Raw genomic sequence first — 26,652 nt, 5'->3', positions numbered from 1 at the left:
AACCCTGAAAATTCATCAGTTTTTCTTATGAATTAATGAAATCTGATTGAATTTGAATTTTGATTTCGATTTCATTTTATAAATTAATTTTAATTTTGAAACATATCTTGGATACGAACAAAAAAAGATGTTCTTATTTTCCCCAATGATTTTAGTGCACATGCGTCAAGTAGGTTCAACGCCATTTTAACGTTGACCGGAGTAATTTTGTCGCGTTATTTACCAGCGAAAGCAATCAAAAGAACGTTTCAAAAACGTTGTAAATACGTGTTAAGTTGTTCAGTGCGTATCGTTCTTTAATTTTATTACGCGTATATTGTCGCAAATTGAAGTAAACGGACGTTTTTTTCGGACCACGTTCTCGCCGCTGAAAAATGCGCGTGCTTCATTAACAATCCGGGTCCCCAAAATATGGCTCAGTACTTTCATGTATTGAGCCAAACTGATAAACCGACCGGCAGCGAAATACAACAATTTTATCCCGCGAATATTGTTGATAATCAAACGACGGTTCAATACGTTATTGGTTCTAACGATCAAGACTTTCAAACACAACAGGTTAAAAAGAATCTCATTTAAATATAGAAAATTAAAGTTGGTTATCTTAGATTTTGGTTTCTTCCGATCAAGTAATGCTGGTAGATGGCCAGCCACAACAAATAATCGTGGACCAAACTCCCGTACCTATTCAAAATCAACAATACATTATACAAGATACTAACGTTGAGTTCCAAGAAGCTCCTCAACAACAAATATTTTACGTTGACGAGAGCAATCAAGTTCAAAGAGTTGAAAGTATGTCTGACGGAGCTCGGCCCACTCAACCGGTAGTTTTGAATCATCTACAAACAACACCAGTTCATGCCCAATTAGCGGGAGTTAAAACTGTTCTTAATACTCAAAGACCTATCACTATAAATAATTTACAACAGGTAAAATTATGATGATTTATAATTTATAACCTCACATTTCCTGTTGAAAATTCTTAACCTGTAAGAATGCTTTGTTTTATGTATTTAAATTAATTTAAAAATGAAAACGAATTAGGTGGAGTTAAAATTGTTTTTAATACTCAAAGATTTATTATTTTAAATAATTTATAAGCAAAATTTATTATTATAACCTCACTTTTCATGTTGAAGATTCTTAACCTATAAAAACTGTTTTATACATCTAAATTAGTTTAAAATTGATAATAATAATATACATCCAATTAGCTGGAGTTAAGATTGTTTTTAATACTCAAAGATTTATTATTTTAAATAATTTATAAGTAAAATTTATTATTATAACCTCACTTTTCATGTTGAAGATTCTTAACCTATAAAAACTGTTTTATACATCTAAATTAGTTTAAAATTAAAAATAATAATATACATCCAATTAGCTGGAGTTAAGATTGTTTTTAATACTTAAATAATTTAGAACAGGAAAAAATTGTAATAATTTTTAATTTATAACCTCACTTTTCATATTGATTCTTAACCTACAACTTTGTTTTATAATTTTTTTAATTAATTTAAAACTAAAAACTGTTTTATTGTAGAGTCCAACAGTATTAGTTCCGCAAAGGCAAATTCAAGTTCCTTCAGTGAGACAACCAAATTTCGTTGTGCAAACTCCAGCGCAATCAGTTCGTGTAAGCAAAAAAAAAAGATTTTATTATTTATATATTGACGTTTTCCTTCAATTTAGCCGAAACTTCATCAATTAAATCAAGGTGTGGCCACAAATCGAGTGAAACAACCTTTAATTCGTTACAATTCAGCATCGGAAGTAAATAAAATAAAATTTTTTCTATTGTTACACTTTATTACGTTTTTATTACTTTAACAGGTTAATTCTGAAAAGAAATTTCCACCAACGAGTGTAAACCCGCAAACTCACACCATGGATAAATCTGAGTAAGTAAATTAAGATTTTTTAAGGTTATCTTTTAACTTTCTGTCAAATTTTGACATTTAATGATTTTTTATTTAAATTTATTTAGTCTTGAACAAAAAAAGCGTCAAATAAGAGCTACAGCTCCAAGAGCACGTCCTTTAATGCGACCGAATCTTTATCAACAACAATCGCGGTTCAATAGACCAATTCGGGGAACTGCGCCGCATGTGAGTCCACAACAACAAAGCGTAATCCATCGGCAATTACAATCCCCTCAACATCAAGTTAGTTCAACTCCTACTCATAATCCAAATTACATCATTCATTCCCATGGAACGACCCCTCCCGTGGGCGAAGTTCCAGTTTTCCAACCTACTTTACAACTAAAGCAAATTATTGAAAGTACACCAATCGATGACGAATATAGAGATTCAATTAGGATGTTGATAATTCTTTCAACCGGGGAGCAACGTTTAATCACGTTCACTTTGCCTAAGGAGCAATGCACTATAACGGAAATTTTAGAACAAGTTGGTTTACCTATACACAGCGACACCATAATAAATTGCACAGAGACTTATTTGAAAGAAATCCATTACGTGGTGAATGTAACGTACGGAACCGATAACACGAATTCTTCTGTAATGACCACGGTTCAAGTTGAACAGCCTGAAACTCCATCCTCTGTAACTCCTTCACCCCCATTACAAGTAATTGACACTCCAACTTCAGAAAGTTCCACTCAGAGATCTGAATCCCCCGAATCGCCAGTTTTCGAACCTCCCAAAGAATTACCCAAGATCATTCCTGGTAAATTAGCCGTTTGTACGCATTGTGGATACTTATCAGAAGATTTTAATAAATGTACAAGATGTAAGACAAAGTTGCCGGTTGATGTTAAAGTCCGACTTCTTTCGGATCAGATTCCTGTCTCTGCTGTTCATAAGAAGATTGAGATTAAAAGTGGAAACGATAAGAAAAATTTAAAAACAGCTAATGGTAAGTTTAAATAGAAATGATTTATTGCCTAAAATCCTCTTATATGTTAGGGGATTTTAAACAATTATACTCTATTTTTTAAATTTGGAGGAGTGTTTTCAAATTGAAGCGCCAAAAAATAGGGTTGTTATTGGTCAGGTTTTAGCAAAAATTACACTAGGAAAGTTCGAGATGTTGCCGGCCGCCTAGAAACTTAACAAACACGTTTAGTATGGCTAAACCCGAATGATTCTAGTTCTAGGTCTTGTGTTAGTTCTAGTGATAGTGCTAGTGTAAAACTAGAACTAACACTAGACCTAGAACTAGAAACATTCGGATTTAGCCGCACGTCTCTCAAGACGGCTAAATCCAAATGATTCTAGTTCTAGGTCTTGTGTTAGTTCTAATGATATTATAAAAGCAGAACTTACACTCTAGACCTAAAACTAGAAACATTCGGATTTAGCCACACGTCTCTCAAGACGGCTAAACCCGAATGATTCTAGTTCTAGATCTTGTGTTAGTCCTAGTGATAGTGTAAAACTAGAATTAACACTAGACCTAAAATTAGAAATATTCGGATTTAGCCGCACGTCTCTCAAGACGGCTAAATCCGAATGATTCTAGTTCTAGGTCTTGTGCTAGTTCTAGTGATAATGTAAAACTAGAACTAACACTAGACCTAAAACTAGAAACATTCGGATTTAGCCGCACGTCTCTCAAGACGGCTAAATCCAAATGATTCTAGTTCTAGGTCTTGTGTTAGTTCTAATGATATTATAAAACCAGAACTTACACTCTAGACCTAAAACTAGAAACATTCGGATTTAGCAACACGTCTCTCAAGACAGCTAAACCCGAATGATTCTAGTTCTAGATCTTGTGTTAGTCCTAGTGATAGTGTAAAACTAGAATTAACACTAGACCTAAAACTAGAAATATTCGGATTTAGCCACAAGTCTTTCAAGACGGCTAAATCCGAATGATTCTAGTTCTAGGTCTTGTGCTAGTTCTAGTGATAGTGTAAAACTAGAACTAACACTAGACCTAAAACTAGAAACATTCGGATTTAGCCGCACGTCTCTCAAGACGGCTAAATCCAAATGATTCTAGTTCTAGGTCTTGTGTTAGTTCTAGTGATACTATAAAACTAGACCTAGAACTAACACTCTAGACCTAGAACTAGAAATATTCGGGTTTAGCCGTGCCTCTTCAAACGCGTAGAACTCAATGACAGTTAACTGGGCGTGGCAAATAGTGTGACGTAGAGTGCGGGCAACCAACCCGTAGTGGGCTACAAATCATCAATGGATGTAGCAGTCCTATTAGATTCTAGTGTCATTGGGACAAAGTAAGTAGGTACGCCCTGGTTTTTATTATGTTTAAACAAATAAGTAATTAAATTCGTAACCACAGTTTACTTAAAATCCTTTCTAGTTTTAAAACTACCGCCAAGAAATAGCTTTGAAAAATTACACTGTGACTCCTCCGAATTAAAAAATAGAGTATTACATAAAATTTAATATTGTGAAATAAAAAAGGAGTTAGATTATAAAATATATGCCGGATTAAATGTAATATGAGATTGAATTCTGTTATCAAAGGTATGTAATTAAATCGTGGAGCGATTAAATTTAACTGCAAGTTTAAAGAAAACCTGTAAAAGAGTTGATGGATTAAAGAATTAACACAAAAGAACATTTTGACGAATCCACCTGAACAAGCTGAAGACCAAATCAATAATAAATCAGCGCATTGAAACATCATAGAATCACGCTTCTTTAGAAAGGAGGGGACCGACAATAAATTTCCTAAGAAAAAAGAAACATAACCTTTAAGTTTTATAAAATTAAAAAAATTACAATTTAGGCAACCATATACACAATATAACATAAAGTAATGATTTACTACTTTGATTGAGTCTACATTAATAATATAATTTAAATTTATGATTATTATTTTGTACTTCTTATTTATTATTTTAATATGACAGAAATTTAATTAATCAGGGATGCCAACATAAATCAATAAATTCGAATTGACAGAATTTAATACGTCAAATTAAAGTGAATATGTTAGGTTATGTTAAAAATTATTAATATAGAATTATATTTAAAGCTTTTAATCTAATTAACTATAATTATAACTAATTTTTCTTTAGGTACAGCCGGAGGTATAAAAAAAACTCGCTCAAAATCAAAACTTGTTGAACAAGAACCGATTATATTAACCCTAAGCTCAGATGAAGAAGAAGACGAGTCCAAAGCAATGGTAAATGATTTTTATTTTAATTGAATAGTTTTTGATTAAATTTTTTTAGACAACTTTAAAATTGAGTGAACCTCACACCTTAATAGAAGATATATGTAGAAAAGAACCATCATTAACTGAATACCAATTAACAGATCAAAATAGTAAAAATCACGTTCGCGAAGATCCCTCAACTTGTGTAACGACTTCGATCTACTGCAGGACGATTAGAATCGGGTCGTACAGGTTCGTACCCGCTGAAAATAATATTTTAATAAGCTCCAACGAGGTGATAATGAAAGTTCCCCATCCCGCAAACCCAACGGAATTAAAAACGGTTAAAATCGATCGATCGAAAATCGTTAAAGTATTAGCAAACTTTCAAAAGGCGCTTCCAGTTATTTTTTATTACGTCTCGCCGATGATGGGGGCACAAATTAGAAACATTTTGGGAATGGAGAAAGGTTCCGAGTATTATTTCGATCCAATTTCAAAACAAGAGGCGTTTAAAAGAATCACGATTTTACCCGAACATTTTGGCGACGAAGCTAAGGTAGTTTTTAAACAAATTTATGGCAAACCACCGTTAACGATGGAGGAGTTGAATGCAAAGGAGGCTAATTCTATTTTAGTGAAGACTTGTCCGAAAGAAATTTCGAAAAATTTGCCATCATCAATAGGAGCGTAAGTTTTATTTTGAGGTTAATATAAAGAAATAATATTTGAGTTGACTATTTTGTTGTAGATTTACGGAAATTAAACAATTATTGATTTATCCCCCAGAAGGAAAAGGTGGTTTATCCATAAACACTGAGGATTATTTATGTTTAGCTCAAGATCAATTTTTAAATGATGTTATCATCGATTTTTATTTAAAATATATTGTGATGCAGTTTCCAGAGGAGCAGCAGCAAAAAATTCATATATTTTCTACTTTCTTTTATAAAAGACTTACTACAAAACCGCTTAAAGCTACTAGGTATGTTTTGAAGGTGGTTAGATTAATAAAAAAATTATGTGAAGGTTTATTTTTCTTAGTTTTAATTTTTTTTTTTGACTAAAATGTCAAAATTCAGTGTTACCACCACTATTCATAAAAAAATGCGTTGGTAACAAACTAAATTTGAAATAATGTGAGGTTATGCTTAAAAAGAAATTAGAATTTAAGTAATTTCGGTCTTGATGAATGTGTCAAAATTCAATGTTACCAATTAATTAACTTTAAATATTTTTTAGGTTATGTTTTATGTCATGCGCGAAAAATTTCAGTGTTGTTAACATAAAAAAAATTAAATTTTTTGTTTTTAGAAGAATGAATCCGGCGGAAATGGATGCGAATTTATCCGCGGCACAAAAACGTCACGTCCGTGTAAAGAATTGGACTAAAAATGTAAACATTTTCGAAAAAGATTTCATAATAATCCCGATTAACGAAAACTGCCATTGGTTTTTGGCCATAATTTGTTTCCCTGGAATGGAAGGGTGTCATACAATGGACGGAAAACCATATAAATTAGAACCGAAGCAAAAATCGCAACAAAAAAGTATTTAAAATAATCAATTAATTAATTTTTTATTAATTTCTTTGTATTTAAGAAAAATTATCTTCAATGGGGAACGTAACAATCACCCAAATCAAAATGGAAAAAGGTGACTCACCAATTTGCGACGGAGAATTAAGCGATAAAGATGAAGCTGAAGGCGACGAGAGCGAATTAGAATCTGAAGAAGAAATCGAAGAACCCAAACCATCAGGAGTTGTGCCACCTTTAAAACAGTAAAAACCCCAAAACCCTTGTTAATCATAACCTAATTATTATTTTTATTAACTTTTAGGCCATGCATATTAATTTTTGATTCTTTAGCGGCCGGAACAAGTCGATCAAGAGTTGTTGCAACGTTACGAGATTATTTATCGTGTGAATACCTCACAAAAATGAACATTGAAAAAACATTTAATAAAGACAATATAAAGTGTAGTTGCCCAAAAGTTCCTCAACAAACCAATTTTACTGATTGCGGTTTATATTTATTACAATACGTTGAAAGTTTTTTTGAAACTCCGATAAAAAGTTATCAATTTCCAATTCGCGAGTTAAAAACGTGGTTTGAAGAAATGACCGTGACGCGAAAACGCGAAGACATAGCTAAATTAATCGAACAATTAATGATTCAATACAATAAAGATCCGGGGATTTTACCCGAAATCCAATTACCAACGTTAAACGGAAAATTAACCAACATTAGATTGGAGGATGAACTCGAAGAGGAAGAGGAGGAAGAACACGACGAGAATGAGAACGACGATGAAGATCATATTTCCGAATCGACTGTTTTAATTAAATCATCTGACTATGAAAGTTTTGAGAACGCCGAGATTTCTTGTGATGACGCGATTTCACCTTCACAAAGTAACTTGGAGAATATGGATTTTTCTTCTACTCCAATCGCGGCGAACGACGTTAAACCCGACGTTCCAGATGCGAAAAAAACATCTAATAGGGATACTTTATCATATTTAAAAGCTAAAAGAATTATAAGACATAAAAATAATGATGGACAAGAAGTTAAAAAATTTAAATCGGACATTTCGTAAAGCCCAACTCTTTCTTTCATAATTTTGTTTTTTTTTGTCGTATAATGTATATTTTTATAAATTACATTCTCTTTTTATCCTCTTGTTAACCCAATTAATTTCAACTTAGTATTGTTACGGTTACTATTGAATTATTAAGTATATTCTTTTGATTGTAATAAATATAATAAATCCACGTGTAGTTACATTTTATTATTTTAAGTTGGCTACGTTGACTATATCATCAGCTTAAAAGAAATCCTAAACCTAACCTAAAATTAAATCAATTTTATTAACTCAATTTACAGATATAAACATCCAAATTGATTTAATCCAGTTTAAAATTTCATTGAAAAAGCGATATTAATAAAGGTCAAAGTGATTAAGGAGAAATTCATTAAAAAGTGTTGCCAACTTCAAGAAATAAAATCATCAGAAATGTATAAGTTGAATTAAGCGGGAAATTCAAAAAGAGTTAGGTTATGTTATTGGGATTTGGTGTTGTTTATTCCGTTATTAAAGGGGAATTGATTATTTAATTAAAACCGTTTTGATTCTACGTCAAAAAAATAATAAATATTAAGGTTATAACAAAAAATATTTACATCTCCAGTGCTACCAATCGCGAAAAACTTAATCAGATCTTAATTACTTCGCTTTCATTACATTTAAATAGGATATTTAATAAAATTAATCGCTCCTCGCCTAAAATTTAGTTAATATTATGTAAAAGTGAATAAATATTAATTTAAACTAACCTTAAAATAGGTTATGAAAAAAATTAAACTTATATGTCATACGTAAATTTTTGACATTTACCGGTTGAACCGAAGTGGGGTGATAATCCATTGTAAATGAACAAATCGTTCGCAGATTCCAACGAAAACTTAAACTAAACGAGCGATATTTTTCGAAATAACCCAACTCAAAAACGCCCGCTTTTAAAAAACCTCCAAATCCACCTCAAAAAGGCTCCTCGACCGCCCCTAAAAACTTTTCGTATACGCGAAGTTTCCGAATCCATTTGCTGAATCCATCCGTAAAAGTGAAATAGTAAAAAGTACTTTTTATCAATGAATATGGCAGATTCTGCTAGTGAATCAGATTCGAGCAGCATCGATGGAGGCCCCATCATGATGCCACCGAGTCCTGTAACCCGGGAGCAACTCCAAAAAAGAATCGAAAGCCTCCAACAACAAAATCGAGTCCTCAAAGTCGAATTGGAAACGTACAAGCTTAGAGTTAAAGCGTTACAAGAAGAGAATAGGGGTCTTAGACAAGCTTCAGTTATAATCGTAAGTTTTTGTCTTAATCTCAAGAATTAGTCATCATTGTTTATTATTTCCTCGAATTGTTCGAGTTTAAATAAAATTCTTTTATCAATCTTAATCAATTAAAACTAAAAATTACTCATTTATATCTCCCGTTACAAATAGATTTGATAATAATTAACTTGGAATCCGAAAAGTTACTTAATCAAAAATTCTTATCAAAAAATTAATTTTCGTCATATTTTTTTTTAATCACTCATTTTTTTTATATAAATTTAGCAAGCAAAAGCTGAACAAGAAGAGGAATACATTTCAAACACATTATTAAAAAAAATTCAAGCACTCAAAAAAGAAAAAGAATCACTTGCGCACCATTACGAACGCGAAGAAGAGTGCCTTACGAATGATCTGTCCCGAAAGCTAACTCAACTCCGTCAAGAAAAGTGTCGTTTAGAGCAAACGTTGGAACAAGAACAAGAGTGTCTCGTAAATCGCCTCATGAGAAAAATTGAAAAATTAGAAGCGGAAATTCTCGCAAAACAAAGTAATTTGGAACAACTTCGACGTGAAAAAGTTGAATTGGAAAATACGCTCGAACAAGAACAAGAGGCGCTTGTTAATAAACTTTGGAAACGTATGGATAAACTTGAAGCGGAGAAACGCACGCTTCAAATTAAACTTGATCAGCCGGTTTCCGATCCTGCAAGTCCACGCGACATCAACAATGGGGATACCGCCAGCAATTTGAGCACTCACATTCAAACTTTGAGATCGGAAGTGGCTCGATTACGTCAAACTTTAGCGTTAAGTCAACAGGAGCATACGCAAAAAATGCAAAAATACGCGCAAGAGGAACGTTGTATTCGCGAGGAAAATTTGAGATTGCAACGAAAGTTGCAATTGGAGGTTGAGAGACGGGAGGCTTTGTGTAGACATTTGTCCGAAAGCGAGAGTTCTTTAGAAATGGAAGAAGAGAGACATTATAACGAACAAGTTTTGGGGGTTAGACAACATACCGTTTCGCCAGTTCCATATAATCCATCACCAAGTCAAAGTAGACCATTAAGTCCAGGTAAAAAAAATTTTTTTTAACTTTTTATAGGTTAAGTTGATTATTTTTATTTTATATTTCTTTTATGATGGCGCTAGTTGTATATTTTAAGTACTGCCATCTATAGCTGATATTTATTAACTTTTCAATACACCCGCGCGGAGTATTAATTCGTGTAATTTAAATGTCCCATTTCGCACTAGCGCCATCTGTTGTTCACTAGCTGTATTAAATGTCTCTCGCGATCCTTTCTATTGATAAAATTACTGACGAATTTGAATGAATTTTTGATATCGGTATTTTCCAAAACAGAAAGTATTTTCAATGTATGAAATAAGACATTTAGCTTTTTGATTATTTTTTTAAGATTTCCAAGATATCAAAATAAAAATTTGACATTTGACAATTTTAACATTTGAAATTAAACATTAAATTTGTCTTGTACGGTACACAATACTACAGAATAACATATTAGAATAATATATACAGGGTGTCAAATTTTTGTAGCAGGACTTTAACAGTCGATCTTTTAAAATTAGCACAAAAACTTCACATAAACATACATAGGTCGACAAACGCTTTGTTTTGGATAACAGTTTTGAGTTAAAAAAATAGTAATATAACAAAAAGGCGTTTCTTACATTATTCCTGTGCTCATTTTACATGAATGCAGTAACTTATCTGATTTTGTAGATGATACTGAAAGCACCAATTACATTTTTAATTATTTATTGCAAAAAGGACAGACATTGGACTTATTATAGTTATTGGGAGGTAATGTTACAGTTATTGGACATACGTTAATTGTTTTTTGTAATTCGCGACGGTAATGAAAGCTATAACAAACTCAAACAGGTGCTGTAATGAGACTGAGATTTTAGTAACATTTTATGGAACCAGTTCAAGTTGGTGACATTGTGTCATTAATTTTTCTAGTTGTCAATGTGACAATTTTTGTCTTTGGATGTTTGAACACGTTCTTAGCATCGAATACAAGGTCCACAATGATGAAGACATTGAACTCTGAGCAATTTCTCTTATTTCGGGAGGTGTATATGAAAAATTTTTTTTAGGTGAATACATTTTGTGTTTTGACAATTTCTAATTGTCAATTCAAATTTCTATTTTTAAGTGTTACGGTGTTACCAACTGCTACATACCTATTTCTCTACATAAAAACGCGAATTACAAAAAAATACGTTTCATAAGACTTAATTTCGCCACGTTTCTTCGCCACTCGTTTTTCAAATTGAATTTGTGCATTTCAAGCGTGTCTTACGAAACTTGTTTTTTAATATACTATTACATTACTGCTGAAATTAGATATTATACACACAACGCGCTTATTTCGGATATATTCCTTTCAATGTATACATTTATTTTTCATCTCCATTCAATTCTTCAAGTTATATTTTGTCATCGTTCTGTTATTTCTTGTCTTACTGATATCTTACTATATTTACTAATATTACAAGGATCATTATTAATGTTCTTATTTTGGCCAGCTTCATATTGTTTTATCTGTATTCAATAAATCTTCATCAGATGAGTCCTTATAAAGTTCATTTCCGGAGCGCATCGTCTCTTCGTTCTAATAATTATGGCATAGATAAATATTGTCATCATCAGGGGTCATATATACAGGGTGTTTCTGTAAGTCGTGGCATAATTTTAATCATAAATTCTAGAGTAAAAATGATGACGATTCGTGTAAAAATGTTTAGTCTACACCCATAAATGGCTAAGATATGGGCGTTCAAAGTTAAGAAATGTTTAAACATTTTCAATATGGTTTGTTTTAGAAAGCTAAAATTTGGCAAACAGTACATTATGAGAAATCGTTTAAGATCACTTTTGAAAATATGCAACCACACAATGTTATACAGGTGTTCACAAAGGTTATTTTCTTAAAACTTTTGTATTATGTCATAAATCCTTAAATTTTTCAACGGATTCTAAAAGCCTATTTCTTTATAAAATTATTCTCACTCTTAGAGATTTTTGATTAGACGTATCGTTTTAGAGTTATTCGAAAAAAGATACAACCTCGTTTTTGAAATATCGTCATTAATTAAGAAATAAGTAAATAGCAAGAAAATGCAAGAAAAGCAATATGTCAGGTTATTATCCAACATCTTCTTATATCAACAGTACTCTAATTCTCATTATTTACATACTTTTAGAAATGTTTTCTATCAGGTTGTCTGCGTTTCGGATTTTTTTACAATATCATTTTGCCGTTGCGTTGACAAGACTTTTAAGGCCCATATCTTAACCATTTTTGAGTTTAGACACTTTAGACCAAAAGTTTTTACAGGGATCGACATCATTTTTACACTAGTATTTGTGATTAAAATAATACCTACCACGACTTACAGAAACACCTGTATAGCATCCAGCTATGGAATTGTGGCAGTAAGAACATTTTAGGAGTAGAGCAACGATACCAAGACAAATTGTAAAGGAGTATTGTCAATGCCCCTGGTATTGCAGAAATAGTTAGTCAGGCCAAATTCTCAATAATATGATCCAAATCAGAAAACTCAAGGGGATCAGACTTTGTTCTGCTTGTTTTGTTTCCAGTTTTTGTTCATAACAATCTACATCTTTTCAGTATTTCGCCTTGCTCCATGAGAATTCGTCACCCTTAGTCATTGCTCATTATAATCATAGGTTTATTATATCATTCTGGTAAAATTTCCTCGTGTCCGACTGTGTTCTTAGTTTCTCTAATTCCTGCCTCTCTCTTTTTAGGCTATCAGTGCCTTATTAATCATTATTTATTATTTAGGTTTGAATTTACAAGCACCTTCCCCAAGAGATTCATTAATTGTAACCGGAAATCGTTGCGTTGCTTGTGGTCAAATGCAACCTCCTTCAGCGATTCCATCTTTACAACCACTGGGGTCAAGCAGTCCCCCGGTTTCAAACGCGGGGGCAAGAAGAAGCGGGGGAGATCGTTTCATAAAACCTGCTAATCCAGCCCCGCAACCGGCTAGTCCCATGGATACATCAGTTGTAAAAGAGTAAAAAAGATTTTTTTTGGTTGTTGAGAAAAAGCGAGAAATTGAAACAATTAAAAAAAAAAAGCAATCTTTGAAGGAATGAAAAGAAAAAAAGATGAAAAAAATCGTATAAAAAATGAACCTTTTTGTTGGGATTTGTTTCTTTTAAGATTTTAAAACTTCCTTTATTTAGGAAGGCAGCTTATAATGTCGGTTTTTAATGATAAAAATGTTAAAAAAGTTATAATACAATGTGTACTTAAAGCAAAAATCTTTTTTTCTGAAGTAACTCTGTCTGTTATTGGTAGATAATAAGAGTTTTTACGAAAACAAAAAAAAACTTTCTAAATGTGGTGTGATTTTTCAATTTTTTTTCAACGCAATAATTGAAGAAAAAAAGTTGCGCATACAGGGTGATTGCTTAAAAAAATAATATCGAAATAAACCGACTTCTTTATTAATATTAATCCTAATTAATTAAATCCTTTAGCTAGTTTACTATTTTACATACAAGTTTTTATTATGTTATTATTGGAAGAAAAAAGTAATTCATTGATGTTATTAAAGTTATTAAGTTTCCTTCATTATCTTTTGCTTAACGTTTTTATATACTCTAATAATATCTTTATATTATTTTTTAATAAATAATATCTTTAAGAATGGCGACACATTTTCTGAAGTGATATTAGGATATAGTTAAATGTGTATATTTGGGACTATATTTCAAGGGCTGGGCTGTGTGAAGAAGCTAAAAAATATTAACCTGTTTAAAAAAAAAGGCTATTGTAACCAACAACACATTTTACGTTTTAGTTAATTAAAAACTCAAAAAAAAATACATAAACAATAATTATTGTAGCTTAGCGCCGCGCACTGTTGTTCTATCTGCTTAAACAACCACTTTTTACAACAACCGAAAAACCATATTAAAAACCACGCTTTTTTTATTAATTTATAAGTTAGTTTCATTTTTTATCTATTAATCTTTAAGTTTTCTTTTTTCGCGTGGTTTATAAAATTACTTTTTTTATTAATTAAATAAATAAATATCAATGGTTACCAGGCTTTGATTGTTTCGGATTTAATTTTCTTTTTTATAATCGAAAAAAAAAAAAATAAATAAAGAGTTAAAGGGGATGAAAAGAGGTTGTTCGGCGGAGATGTTTACTGCAAAAAAAAATAAAAGCTAATTAACTCATTCACTAATCGAGTATATTCAACACGGTGAAATAAATTTCAACGGTATTTAAATGTATGAAAAAGCATGTATACATTACATCTTTATCTTTTTTTTATTGATATCGCTGGAAGATGTATATTGTATTGATTTAATAAATAAAAATGATGAAAAAAAATTCTCTTTGGAACTAAATTGTTGTTTTATTTAGTTTTATACATATCATTTATTGTTGTTACATTTATCATTGTTTAAAATAGTAAAAGTGATGAACATTATCCTTAGTCATAAAATTTACTAATACGTAAGTTTTATGTCGATGGGATTTATAGCAGTTTGAGATAACGAAAAAGGATTGAAATGTACGATTGAGAATTAATATTTTGATTCATTTCTTATCGACAATCTTCTACATCTTCTATTCTTAACTTTATAGATTTCCTTTGAAATGTCAATTATATGTGAAGGAATGTTAGGTAAGGTTAGTTTTGTTTACAAACATTAATTATAGCGTGAAGTTTTCTTTAATAATTAGTAATGGCAATTATAGCGTGAAGGAATGTTAAGTAAGGTAAGTTTTGTTTACAAACATTAATTATAGCGTAAAGTTTTCTTTAGTAATTAGTAATGGCAATTATAGCGTGAAGTTTTCTTTTGTAATATCAATTATAGCGTGAAGGAATGTTAGGTAAGGTAAGTTTTGTTTACAAACATTAATTATAACGTGAAGTTTTCTTTAGTAATTAGTAATGGCAATTATAGCGTGAAGTTTTCTTTTGTAATGTCAATTATAGCGTGAAGGAATGTTAGGTAAGGTAAGTTCTGTTTACAAACATTAATTATAGCGTGAAGTTTTCTTTTGTAATATCAATTATAGCGTGAAGGAATGTTAGGTAAGGTTAGTTTTGTTTACAAACATTAATTATACCATGAAGTTTTCTTTAGTAATAGCAGTTAAACATAGCATGAAGAGCTTGATAAAAGCGTAATGATGTATGGGGTAGAGATGTGGGGATGGAAGGAGCAAGGGCTCTTAGAGGATGTGCAGACCAGGTACTGAAGATGGGTATTGGGATTGCCTAGGGAGACTTGGGGAGACTCTGGGATATATCAGAATATGTCAGGGAGAAATAAGGTGAGGGTGGAGGCGGGTAAGCGAGTGTTGTGTTTTGAGTAGAGGGTGGAAGGTAGAGGGTATTGTAAAATCTTGGGAGAATGCTACAGACAGATTGAACCTTCTGGGAAACAATAAATTGTTATTATTATAGTGTGCAGATTTCTTTTGTAATGTCAATTATCTTTTCTTTAGAAATGTCCATCATCTGAGATGAAAAAGAATGTTGAGTAAAATTAAGTTTCCACATGCATGGATTACTGGCGTGAGTTAAGTTGCATGTGGAAATAGTAAAAATCTATTGGCACCAATAAACTGGCTCCAGTAATCATACCGCCAATAAAGTTACTTTTTCTAATTTTTGGCGTCTATAGTAATATTTGTAAAGAAAACGAGCAACTGCATATGCAACATATGGAGAATACCCGTGTTTGTGGAATCATAAAATTCCAGAACATAGAACCGAACTGCTAGAAATGAAGCCTTAAGAAGGATAATTGAGACAACAAGGCAAAAATATGAAGTATACGCAATGCGTACCTATACAAGTGAATATCACAAAGTTTTAAATTCGTGCAGAAGTGGAGCATCAGCTGACGATGTGTATAATTATGACATAATATGTATTCATGACATAGTTCTCTAATTAAAGTACTTGATGCACCTAGGTAATTTCTATGTGCAATCCACGATCGAATTCAGCAGCTATTTTCGTTTTTTTTTTTGTTAATAACATGTGGAGTTCCAAGGAGTACAATTGCATTATCACATTTATGCCAGCACGAAGTACATCACTTGACGCCTTTTCTATTCCAGTGGCAGTACACGATTATCACATTTATTTGGAAACAACTTCTGGCGCCACTAAACTGTCTTCTTACTGGCGCCAGTAATCTATGCATGTGGAAATTTAGCTTTAGTTAGTTTTTTTTTTCAAATGTTAATAAAATCGTGAAAAAATGTTAGGTAAGGTTAATTTTGTTTATTGGGATTTCAAGTAAAAAAATGTTATGATCGTTGCGCTATGCCAAATAGACCTTGGCTTAATTAGTCTAAAAATCAACAATTGCCTGATGAAGTCAAGGTCACTTGTGGACAAGGTGCTACGACATAATAACCAGTTTTAGATTAATATAAGCCTCGGCCGCAAGCGATTACTATTTTAATTATGTATAAGGTCCCTGATCTTATCAGTGAGGTAAGAAACAGAAAGGTTGTCTACAAAATCAGTCATCACACAATTTCTGCAAGCCTGATTAAGTAAATAGTTTTTGAATTTAACTTTGGGGGTAATATTTTTGTATTATGCAGCGTTTTTATCTATACATCATTTTTGAGCCTGAAATATATCCCGGTTATATCCAACGTTTTTATATAAGAGGTTGTCTAGGTTTCTATGCTGCAATATTTAGTTTGAGGGCGAGGGGCAAGAGCGGAAGTGTTTCGTGACGTAAGTGGCGGCGATTGCGCGCGCAACCTCAGGCCATGTTTAGTGAGAGTTGAAGTGTCTTCACTAGTATTAACATAAATCAATTTACTACTTTAGTTTAAGTCGATTATTCTATGATAAGATTGATAAGTAAATTTTTATCAAAAATTAAGTTGAATTATTTTCTGTTTTCCTACAGCAATTAATTATATACCACATTAAAGTAATTCAGTTACATTATTTTAAAAATTTTAATTATTTCCTGGTATTATTTTCTACCAATGACGTAATGCGTAGTATGCCCACAGAACAACCAACAGTTATTCTGTGGTACCTCTTATATAAAAACCTTGGGTTATATCAGATATTTTCTTGATTCCTGGAATATATGGGTCTCTAATAAGTAATTTCAGACTTCTTGTAATGATAAATCCGTTTTTGGATCTTAATTCTCATAAATAATTGCAGCAGGATCATTAATTGAATTGTAAGGTAAATAATAATATTCAGTGTGTTCTTATAAATACAAGTTCCTTTAATTTATTCTCCTGCAAAAAAAAAACAACAAAAAATAATGAATAAATCCAAATAAGGCAAAATACCTTGATTAACTACCAAATACAAAATTAAAATTTATTACAAAAAAATGAAATGAAGCTGTTCTCTATTTGGGTAATACTCCTTAACCAATTTTCAGTTAACAAGTGACCAAAATAGAGATTTAAATTTAATTTAGGCCTCAATATGACTATAATAAGTCTTAAATAAACAAATTATAGCTTCGATAGGGCCACATTTAAATCAAAAAATAAAACAATAAATCTTTTTCAATTATATATTGAAAATCATCTTAATGTTAACAACTTTTAATGTGTCTTAGCAGCAAGCCTTTTATCCCTTTCTTCAGCTATGCTCAACTTGACACCTTTACCACGTGGAAGAGATACAAATGCCTTTGATCCTTTACCAATTATAAATATATTATTTAACCTAAAAAAGAAAAATTAATTAACAAAATGAAAACAAATCAAAATTAATTATGTTCACTATTTGGGTAATACTCCTTAACCAATTTCAAGTTAACAAGTGACCAAAATAGGGATTTTAATTTAATTTAGGCCTCATTATGACTATAATAAGTCTTAAAGAAACAAATTACAGCTTCGATAGGGCCAAATTTATTTATAATAATTTAATTATTTTACCTAGTGGCAAAAGTATGTCCATTAGCATCCTTCACGTGGACAATATCGAATGAACCAGGATGACGCTCCCTATTAACCACCGTACCAACACGCCCCAAGTTACGACCTCCCGTAATCATACATAAATTTCCAGAATCAAATTTAATAAAATCAAGAATCTTAGATGTTGCAATTTCCAATTGGATGGTATCATTTACTTTAATAACAGGGTCAGGATAACGAATTGTACGACCATCATGTGTTACCAAGAATGGGATACCTTTTGGTCCAGTCTGTACTTTCCTTACTTTGCAGAGTTTGTACTAAAATCAAAAAAATAATAATAAATTTAATGACATTAAAATCATCTTAAAGTTTTTTTCATAATAAAATCATATGAGTAAGGAACATTCATTTAAGCATATCAAACCAATATCATTTAATCACTTTTTTAAGAAAAATTTATTATTAACATTTAAAAAAACTTACTTTTGCTTCTTCAGCGGTGATTCTATGGATTGTAAACCTTCCTTTTACATCATAAATTAAACGGAAGAATTCTCCAGTTTTCGCAATGGTAATAACATCTAAAATATATCATAAATTAATCAACTTTAAAGTTGAAATGTCTTAAAACAGCTTACCCATGAACCCAGCTGGATAATTAGGATCAGTCCTAACTTTACCATCAACCTTAATCAATCTTTGCATAACAATTTTCGTAACTTCACTATTGGTTAAAGCATACTTTAGACGATTTCTTAAGAAAATCACCAATGGGAGTGATTCACGCAGTTTGTGGGGCCCAGTTGATGGGCGAGGGGCGAAAACACCCCCCAATTTATCCAACATCCATGCTTTTGGCGCATTTAAACGCTTCAAATGTTTTTTAGGGCCTCGAGCCTAAAACATAATCAAATGCTTAATAAAAAAATCATTTGTAAACAACAAAATTTTGAGGTTAGGAACTCCATGAGTGGGTTTATTTTGAAAATACGGGATATATTTTTTAAATAAAAGGCGCTTTGTGTAGCTAAAAGGTAAAGGATGTTGGAAAGGACGTTGGGTTTAGTAAAAAATAAAGGATGAGTTAAAAATTAAAAGATAAAACTGTAAACAACTTACCATCGTGAGATGTGTGGCGGAAAAGGGATTTTGTAGAAGTGTCAAACTGACGGGTAAGAACAAAATCTATATTACCGACTTTTCAGGATTAATTTAAAATTAATAAATATCCCTTTATTTATAAATTAAAAATTATTGTTATAACATTATTTAATACATTCATTATATTCCATAGAATTAATTATAATATTATATTATTAAATATTTTTGTATATTTAATGATATTTGACACCTAAGTGGGTTTTCGTAGATGTCGCTAAATTAATTTGTTATTAAATTAATTTTAATAAAATTGGACTACAAAGTGAGACAAGATTTATTATAAAAAATTATTTTTAAAATAAGGTAGCATCGGTTTAATACTTAAAACTTTATATTAAAATTTAATTATATTTATGTTAAAGTTATCTATCAATAGATGGCGCTTTATTCATTGTCAAAATTTTTTTTTATATATTAATAAATCTTTATGATAATTAAAATATTTATAAACAATTTAATAATAAACACATTTAACAAATAAATATCTTAAAAGAAGCAAAATTACTATCTAATCTCAATAGTGTCATCTGTTGAGTAATAATCATGCAATTTCTCTTATGATGCTTTCCACACTGGAGTTATTATTGTTTGGTTTGTTTCTAAACTAAGAGCATCATGTTTTCGTGATGTTCGTATCGAAGGTGAATCTGTCATCGTTCCAATGGAAAAAATGGGTTCTTGGCCTAAAAAAGGGGATTCCGAACGTTTCGACGGCAATTTCGAGGATATCATCGTAACAAAGGATCTTCAGGATTGTTTCGACGAGAGCCTCGAAGCTTGTTTCTCCAAAACCTATCCAGTGATAAACATTAACGAAAACCACCACGACAAGGACGGCGATAAGAATCGCTTGGAAAATGCTACGTATATCGGAAAATTGCATGAAAACGACGAAAATGCGGGGTATGTACACGAAATAAACTATTAATATTATTATGTAAACGAATAAAAAATGTGAATCGGGGGTAAAATTCCGTTCTGGCCAAATTTAGCAATGTTAGAAATCAGCTGATATCTGTAGTTTTGGTTTGAAACTTGGCTAGGATAGTTTTGTTTTGACAGATTGAAATTTTTGAGGTTATTTTAATTTAATAATATTTTTTTATTTTTTTGTAGATATATTTATCATACAGTATCTCCTAACGAGATTTACATGCACATCAATCCAGGTTCATCTGGTGATATGCCCGATGAACCATCACACGCTACGATAACCATACACAGTACGAATCCTGAAACGAAAGAAACGCTTGTAAATCGATTTCATTGTGAATATGATGGCTGTGCAAGAACTTACAGCACAGTAGGAAATTTAAGAACCCATATGAAAACTCATAAAGGTTGGTATTATTTTGTGGTTAAAAAATGTATTTCATTATGAATATGATTGTTTTTGCTTCATTAAGGATTTTTATCATCAGTAAGTTTTAAAATAAGATATAAATAATATTTTTTATGTTTTAAGAATGTAAAGAATTGATTTATATTTTCTTTATTTAGGTGAATATCGTTTTAAATGTACAGAACCCAATTGTGGCAAACAATTTTTAACATCATACAGTTTAAAAATACACGTAAGAGTTCATACCAAAGTAAAACCATTCGAATGTACCTACGATGGCTGTGAAAAAGCTTTCAATACATTGTACAGATTACGAGCGCACGAACGACTTCATAACGGGAAAACTTTTAATTGTGTCTCTGATGGTTGTTTAAAGTTTTTTACGACTTTAAGCGATCTAAAAAAGCATGTTAGAACCCATACCAGGGAAAGACCTTACAAGTAAAAAAATGAAAAGAAATTTTAAATCAATATTTAATGTATTATTTTATTTAGATGTGAAGAGGATGGTTGTGGCAAAGCTTTCACAGCTAGTCACCATTTAAAAACGCATAAAAGAACACACAGCGGTGAGAGACCCTATGCTTGTGCTGAAACTGATTGTACCAGAGCTTTTACAACACCGCACAGTTTAAAATCGCACGCGAAAACCCACGCAAAGTATCAAGAAAAGGTTAACGAAAAGGAATTAAATCAGAATCAAGAAATTAATCAAGAAGAAGGAGGTTTAAATGTTAAACGCGAGGTTGATATTGAGATTGAAGATTGCAAAGTTACGCCGGGCGATGGTACTGATGATGATTTTGGAGGTACGTTTGATTATGAGGGTGAAAGGGACGTCAATTGGGAATGTTTGGAAAGTATTGTGGAAGGTGATGAGGTTGGAAATGGTAAATATTATGGGCTTTTCTGCTTTTGTCTTGCTAGTCCATTCGATTTGATTTTGGTGGAAATAAAATTCGCTTTGGTTAGAGTGGTGGATAAGCTTGCCAGTAATTAAATTGGAATCAGAATTGGGATTGTATTGGAATCAAAATATGTTTAAATATTAAAAAATTTGTAAAAATACGTTCGTTATTGTACAAAATTTGGAAGTATGTGTAAATTTCAATTCCAGTTCCAATCATGATGTTGATTAATTTTAATTATTACGTTAATTAAATTTTTTCATTTATAACATTTTAGCTTATAATATTAAAATTAAAAGAGTGTTTGCGCTATTGCTGCTTGTTGTGTATTGTGTTTTTGATATAATCATGTATTTATTATCTTCAAATTTATTCTAAAATTATGTTAAAAATATTAAATTACATTTTTCATTTGCATATATAATTATAAAATTTCGAAATCTTATATTTCCTGTAAACTATATATAGTATAGCTATAACAATAGACTAGGTACTTAATAGAGGATTTGATACTGCTGGAAAAAGACTGGATACTGCTATCAGAGAACTAAATATTGCTTCCAGATGAGAGATACTGGTTGCAGAAGATTGTGTACTATTGAAAAAAGGTCTAGATGCTGCTAGCAGAAGACTAAATACGCCTTTAAGAAAACTAGGTACTTAATGAAAGACTAGATACTGCTGACATAAGCCTGGATGCTGCTATCAGAAGAGTAAATATTGCTTTTAGATTACTAGATACTGCTTACAGGTGACTAGATACTACTGATAGGTGGGATACTGCTATCAGAGAACTAAATATTGCTTCCAGATAAGAGATACTGGTTGCAGAAGATTGTGTACTGTTGAAGAAGGTCTAGATACTGCTAGCAGAAGACAAATACGCCTTTTAGAAAACTATGTACTTAATGAAGGCCTAGATACTGCTGACATAAGACTAGATGCTGCTATCAGAGGACTAAATATTGTTTTCAGATTACTAGATACTGCTTACAGGTGACTAGATACTGCTGACAGGTGGGATACTGCTATCAGAGAACTAAATATTGCTTCCAGATGAGAGATGCTGGTTGCAAAAGATTATGTACTATTGAAGAAGGTCTAGATACTGCTAGTAGAAGACTAAATACGCCCTTTAGAAAACTAGGTATTTAATGAAGGACTAGATACTGCTGATATAAGCCTGGATGCTGCTATCAGTGGACTAAACGTTGCCTTCAGATTACTAGATACTGCTTACAGGTGACTAGATACCGCTAACAGGTGGGATACTGCTATCAGAGAATTAAAAATAGCTTCCAGGTGAGAGATACTGGTAGCAGAAGATTGTGTACTGTTGAAGAAGGCCTAGATACTGTTAGCAGAAGACTAAATATGCCTTTTAGAAAACTAGGTACTTAATGAAGGCCTAGATACTGCTGACATAAACCCTAATGACAGCAATATTAATTTTTAAATACATACAATAGTTTTAGAAAGAACAAAAAGAATTTTTGCTAACTATTCAATAAATATAAGAAATGTACCCAACAAACTATATATATTTGTTATCAGAAAAAAATAATAATATTCATTACAATACTTGCCAGATTTTAGTATTAATTTTTTCATTGTTGTGGACATTGATTTTACTCCTGCAGCTTTTTGCTCATCAGATTCTTCGTTTTCAATGCGTTCTTGGTTTAGCACAGATTCCTATCTTATTGGTATGTTCTTTCCTGTGTAGATGTCGTGGAAAGTTTAAAGTCATATATTTTGTTGCAACACCAGAGGTGTGATACCTATGGTATTTAATAGAGTAATCGTCTTTACTACAATGACGTATTCAAAACTGTGATTCAAACAATGAATGAGAATATGATTTTTTGCTTGTTTAAAAATTTCCATTAACCTCAAAAAAAAAATTAATAAAAAACTTACCTGCTTCTAACTACAGTATAAGTAGATAATAATCGCCTTATCAAAATTGAAATATTATTCTGACAAAAATCTTAATTTTTCTAGATTACAACAACCAACCAAAACAACTACATCAACCCCAAACCTTCACATCACTTAATACAATTTCACAACAAGAACACACTGATCAAGTGGATATGTTATTGTTAAACGGGAATATAGCGGAACCCGATCCGGCGATTTTTAAAGAAACTTTTGCTGCCGTTCAATCAGATCCGGCAAATTACGAAATTGCGAGCGGTTTAAAAAATTACGCTACCGTTAATACAGCGGATCCAATTCCCACCCAACTTTCCTACAATATCGGCACTGAAAACGTTGAAAATGGAAAAGACGGTGAAACGTTAAATAACACGGAAATGGAGCTTGAGGAGAATAGTATTATCACAGAAATTGAAAAGGCCGCTCGAGATTTATTAGATATCGGTCGAAATGAACCCAGCGTGACTAATTTTGATGTTGATATGTTTAATGATGTTTTTGAAACGGGTAATAATAATAATAACGATAATAATATCGATAATAATAACGTTGACGATGTTAACGATAAAAATGATAAATCGTCGAATGTAAAAATTGTTAGTATCCAAAATATTACCCCGCCCGAAAATAAATATAAGCAAGTTTATATGCCGGAAGCTCTACAAATGTCTTTGGCTTTGGAAGAAGAAGTCCCATCAACTTGGGTGGGTGGTTTAGGGATGATTAACACAAACCCAGTTTATGAAGAACCGATTTTAATGGAAAATCCATTACCGACAACAATTCAATCTTATATTAACTTAGAAACGCCTCAATCGAATTTAGCCGAATCGATCGACAAAAATTTTTATATGGATAATATTTTAAATGAAAGTAATTTTGATGCAACATCAAATATCTTAAAAGATTTAACAGCAGACGCGGATATTTGTAAATGTATCGATTGTAAGTGTGACCCATATAATAGCTGTCACGGGTGTAATCAATCTTCTTCAGACTTAACAAGAACGTCAATTCCGCAAAATGAAGAAAAAGAAACAAAATCGAAAGAATTAGAAGGTGTAAGAAAAAGAAATAACACTGCTAATGAGAACAACGGGGGTTGTGGTTGCGCTGAAAAAGCGGGATGTTGCGGGAAAACCTCAACGAAAGATGAGGAAACTGATGATTGTGCGGAAAAAGGTGATGATTGTTGTGTGGTTGTGTGCTTAAAATCAATAGAGCAACTAAAGAAAATGCTTCAGTTGGCTAAAGGTTGCAATAACTTTAAGACGCTAAGCTTGGGGTGCGTTAACAAAAAATTGTGTTCGAAATAATTTAGTAATCCAAAAAATTTATTAATTCTTTACTTGATGACTGTCTCTTTTTTGTTATTAATTTCAAATTAGTTTTATAATATCTTTTTAGAATAAGAATAATGATGTAATTTATTTATCATAACATTAATTCAAAAACTAAAACACTCAAAATTTATCCAAATTTTATCTTTAATGAGATTCATTATTATTGCAATTAAATAGCAACAGTATTAATTTTAATTAAGGTATCAAGTATTAATTTAAAAGAAAACCATCCTAATAATGTAATAAAATTTTTTTTTCTTCTTTAGTGTAAGATTAAAGTTGAAAAATAACACAAAAATTTTATGATATAAATACGTACATATACAGTCAAAAAGTTAACAACATCCTAAGGAGGGTGTTGTTAACTTTTTGGTGGATATTGTATAATATGATAACTTTCTAACAAATTAATTTAGTAAATTTTTGTTTATTTTTTTAACTTTCACCCCTAATACTTTTTGTCGTTTTTCTTTCAATTCTTAGCTGCCATACTCACTTTGTTTTTTTCCCGCAAATTAATATGTACCCGATCGCCCTTTTTCAGTAATAACGTGGATATTGTAGAAAAATGTCTCTTAGTTCCTTTTGTAGATATATTCTCCTGTAGGGATTTCGACAGATATTTCTACATGCTGTGCAATGCTCAACTGGAAAGGAACGCGTTACTCTTTAACTAAATCTAATGAAACAAAAAGTAATCAACAATTTCTAATTAATACAAAAACAAATTCAAAACACATCACAAATTTAAACATTAATTTTTGGTTTTTTTAATTTAGATTTTTTGTTAGTTCCTTATTATTTTTTTACGATTAGCGATTAAAACTTTCTCAGATCATGTGATAATTTAGCGGTTATTTAAGGGTTTGTTCCGATTTCGCTTAATTTTTAATTTTCAAATTTTCTATTAATTAAAAAAAATCAAAAAAAAAGTTACCGTTATTATTTTTTTATCAGGAATTGTAATAAAAACTGAATGTGCCTTAACTAGTCATTTTATTTGTTCGTAAGAAGTTTTATAATTGTTAAATATATATTTTTTTTTGTATTTTTAGGAAATTTTAAGAAACAAAACGTATGAATAAAATTTACTTTATGTTATTTCTATTTTTATTCTCTTCCTACCTTGTTTTGAACCAAAATAAACACAAACGTATCCTAAATGTTGTTCTATACCTATCCACCTCTTGATATAACAAGGGGTTGAGGGTTAAAGATAAATAAACCGAGAGGGGGTGTAAACCAAAATGGTTCAACAAGCTCAAACCGAGCGTATAATGATTACTGCATGACCGAACCGGCTTGTTTGTACAGTTTGAATTCACCCACAACAAGATCAAGATGAAAAAAGTCTACAAAAAAAAAATAATAATAAAATTTCTGGTTACTTGAATTCCTCCCTCGAATTCAACTTAAAATCGTTTGAACAGACGGCGTAAAATCACATTAATTTTCTTAGTGGTCCTACATTTGTCAAGAAACGAGGGCTCGCTGGAAAGGTGGAAGAGGTCTTTTGGCGGTGCGGCTGAGAGAAAGCATGAAGTATGTATGAGGCGCGGTTAAAACAATGAAGGCGGCCGTCGCGGAGACGGTCGGTGGCGTGAGGTTTCCGAAATGGATGGATGGATGGAACGCGAAGAATAAGAGAGGATTTCAATCAAACCAGATGAACTCATGACTTTATGCAGGAGGTGGAGGAGTTAGGCAAAATTCCCGCGCACCCGACCCTTTATTGACTGCGCGATTTTGGACGGTGGAGAATGGAAGCCGTTTCGAACGTCTGAAATTTCTTTACATCATTAGATAAATGCCGAAAAAAATTTCAAGAGGTCTATTCAGATGTGCCATCAAAATGGCTTCTCTAAATTGAGATTAATTCAAATTAGTACCTTTTAAATTAAATTATGTAGATCTCAAAGAGGAGGGATGTAGATCAACAACGATGTAAGACGATATCAAGAACTTTGTTGAAAGAAGATGAGGAATGTTTTGAAGGAGGCCAAGACAATTTTAGTGATTGGTACTCTTGCGGA

The 26,652-nt window shown here is 31.6% G+C and overlaps 4 protein-coding genes across 8 annotated transcripts; 3 read left to right on the top strand and 1 right to left on the bottom strand.

The window, feature by feature from the left end:
- The first annotated feature begins 166 nt into the window (after nucleotides 1-166).
- LOC111427716 (sentrin-specific protease 6 veloren) lies at nucleotides 167-7,889 on the top strand. The gene is made up of 12 exons (XM_023062965.2): nucleotides 167-558; nucleotides 609-932; nucleotides 1,547-1,639; nucleotides 1,696-1,776; nucleotides 1,837-1,904; nucleotides 1,991-2,883; nucleotides 5,024-5,133; nucleotides 5,183-5,796; nucleotides 5,858-6,091; nucleotides 6,421-6,656; nucleotides 6,709-6,889; nucleotides 6,949-7,889. Exons 1-12 carry the CDS (start codon nucleotides 412-414, stop codon nucleotides 7,706-7,708), a joined length of 3,741 nt encoding a protein of 1,246 aa, XP_022918733.2. The 5' UTR covers nucleotides 167-411; the 3' UTR covers nucleotides 7,709-7,889.
- A 599-nt stretch (nucleotides 7,890-8,488) lies between these two features.
- LOC111427722 (coiled-coil domain-containing protein 6) lies at nucleotides 8,489-14,386 on the top strand. The gene is made up of 3 exons (XM_023062977.2): nucleotides 8,489-8,982; nucleotides 9,238-10,030; nucleotides 12,801-14,386. Exons 1-3 carry the CDS (start codon nucleotides 8,761-8,763, stop codon nucleotides 13,037-13,039), a joined length of 1,254 nt encoding a protein of 417 aa, XP_022918745.1. The 5' UTR covers nucleotides 8,489-8,760; the 3' UTR covers nucleotides 13,040-14,386.
- Nucleotides 14,387-17,555: 3,169 nt separating this feature from the next.
- LOC111427725 (ribosomal protein S4) lies at nucleotides 17,556-19,085 on the bottom strand. Its single transcript, XM_023062981.2, has 5 exons — nucleotides 19,044-19,085; nucleotides 18,563-18,821; nucleotides 18,408-18,505; nucleotides 17,940-18,241; nucleotides 17,556-17,724 (listed from the first exon to the last, which is right to left on the bottom strand). Exons 1-5 carry the CDS (start codon nucleotides 19,044-19,046, stop codon nucleotides 17,601-17,603), a joined length of 786 nt encoding a protein of 261 aa, XP_022918749.1. The 5' UTR covers nucleotides 19,047-19,085; the 3' UTR covers nucleotides 17,556-17,600.
- Nucleotides 19,086-19,673: 588 nt separating this feature from the next.
- LOC111427717 (Metal response element-binding Transcription Factor-1) lies at nucleotides 19,674-25,720 on the top strand. 5 transcript variants are annotated; one of them, XM_023062968.2, is made up of 6 exons: nucleotides 19,674-19,988; nucleotides 20,202-20,425; nucleotides 20,586-20,868; nucleotides 20,923-21,317; nucleotides 23,340-24,458; nucleotides 25,211-25,720. In XM_023062968.2, exons 1-6 carry the CDS (start codon nucleotides 19,747-19,749, stop codon nucleotides 25,294-25,296), a joined length of 2,349 nt encoding a protein of 782 aa, XP_022918736.2. In that variant the 5' UTR covers nucleotides 19,674-19,746; the 3' UTR covers nucleotides 25,297-25,720. The 5 variants fall into 5 exon arrangements, with proteins under 5 accessions (XP_022918736.2, XP_071052388.1, XP_022918737.2 ...); XM_071196287.1 differs by having other exon boundaries at nucleotides 25,199-25,720; XM_023062969.2 differs by having other exon boundaries at nucleotides 23,340-24,221; nucleotides 24,273-25,292.
- The last annotated feature ends 932 nt before the right edge of the window (nucleotides 25,721-26,652 follow it).

This window comes from Onthophagus taurus, chromosome 6 (assembly GCF_036711975.1).
Source record: "Onthophagus taurus isolate NC chromosome 6, IU_Otau_3.0, whole genome shotgun sequence".
Classification (NCBI taxonomy): Eukaryota; Metazoa; Arthropoda; class Insecta; order Coleoptera; family Scarabaeidae; genus Onthophagus; species Onthophagus taurus.
Note: the sequence above shows the minus strand (reverse complement) of the source record. Positions and strands in the feature narration are given on the sequence as shown.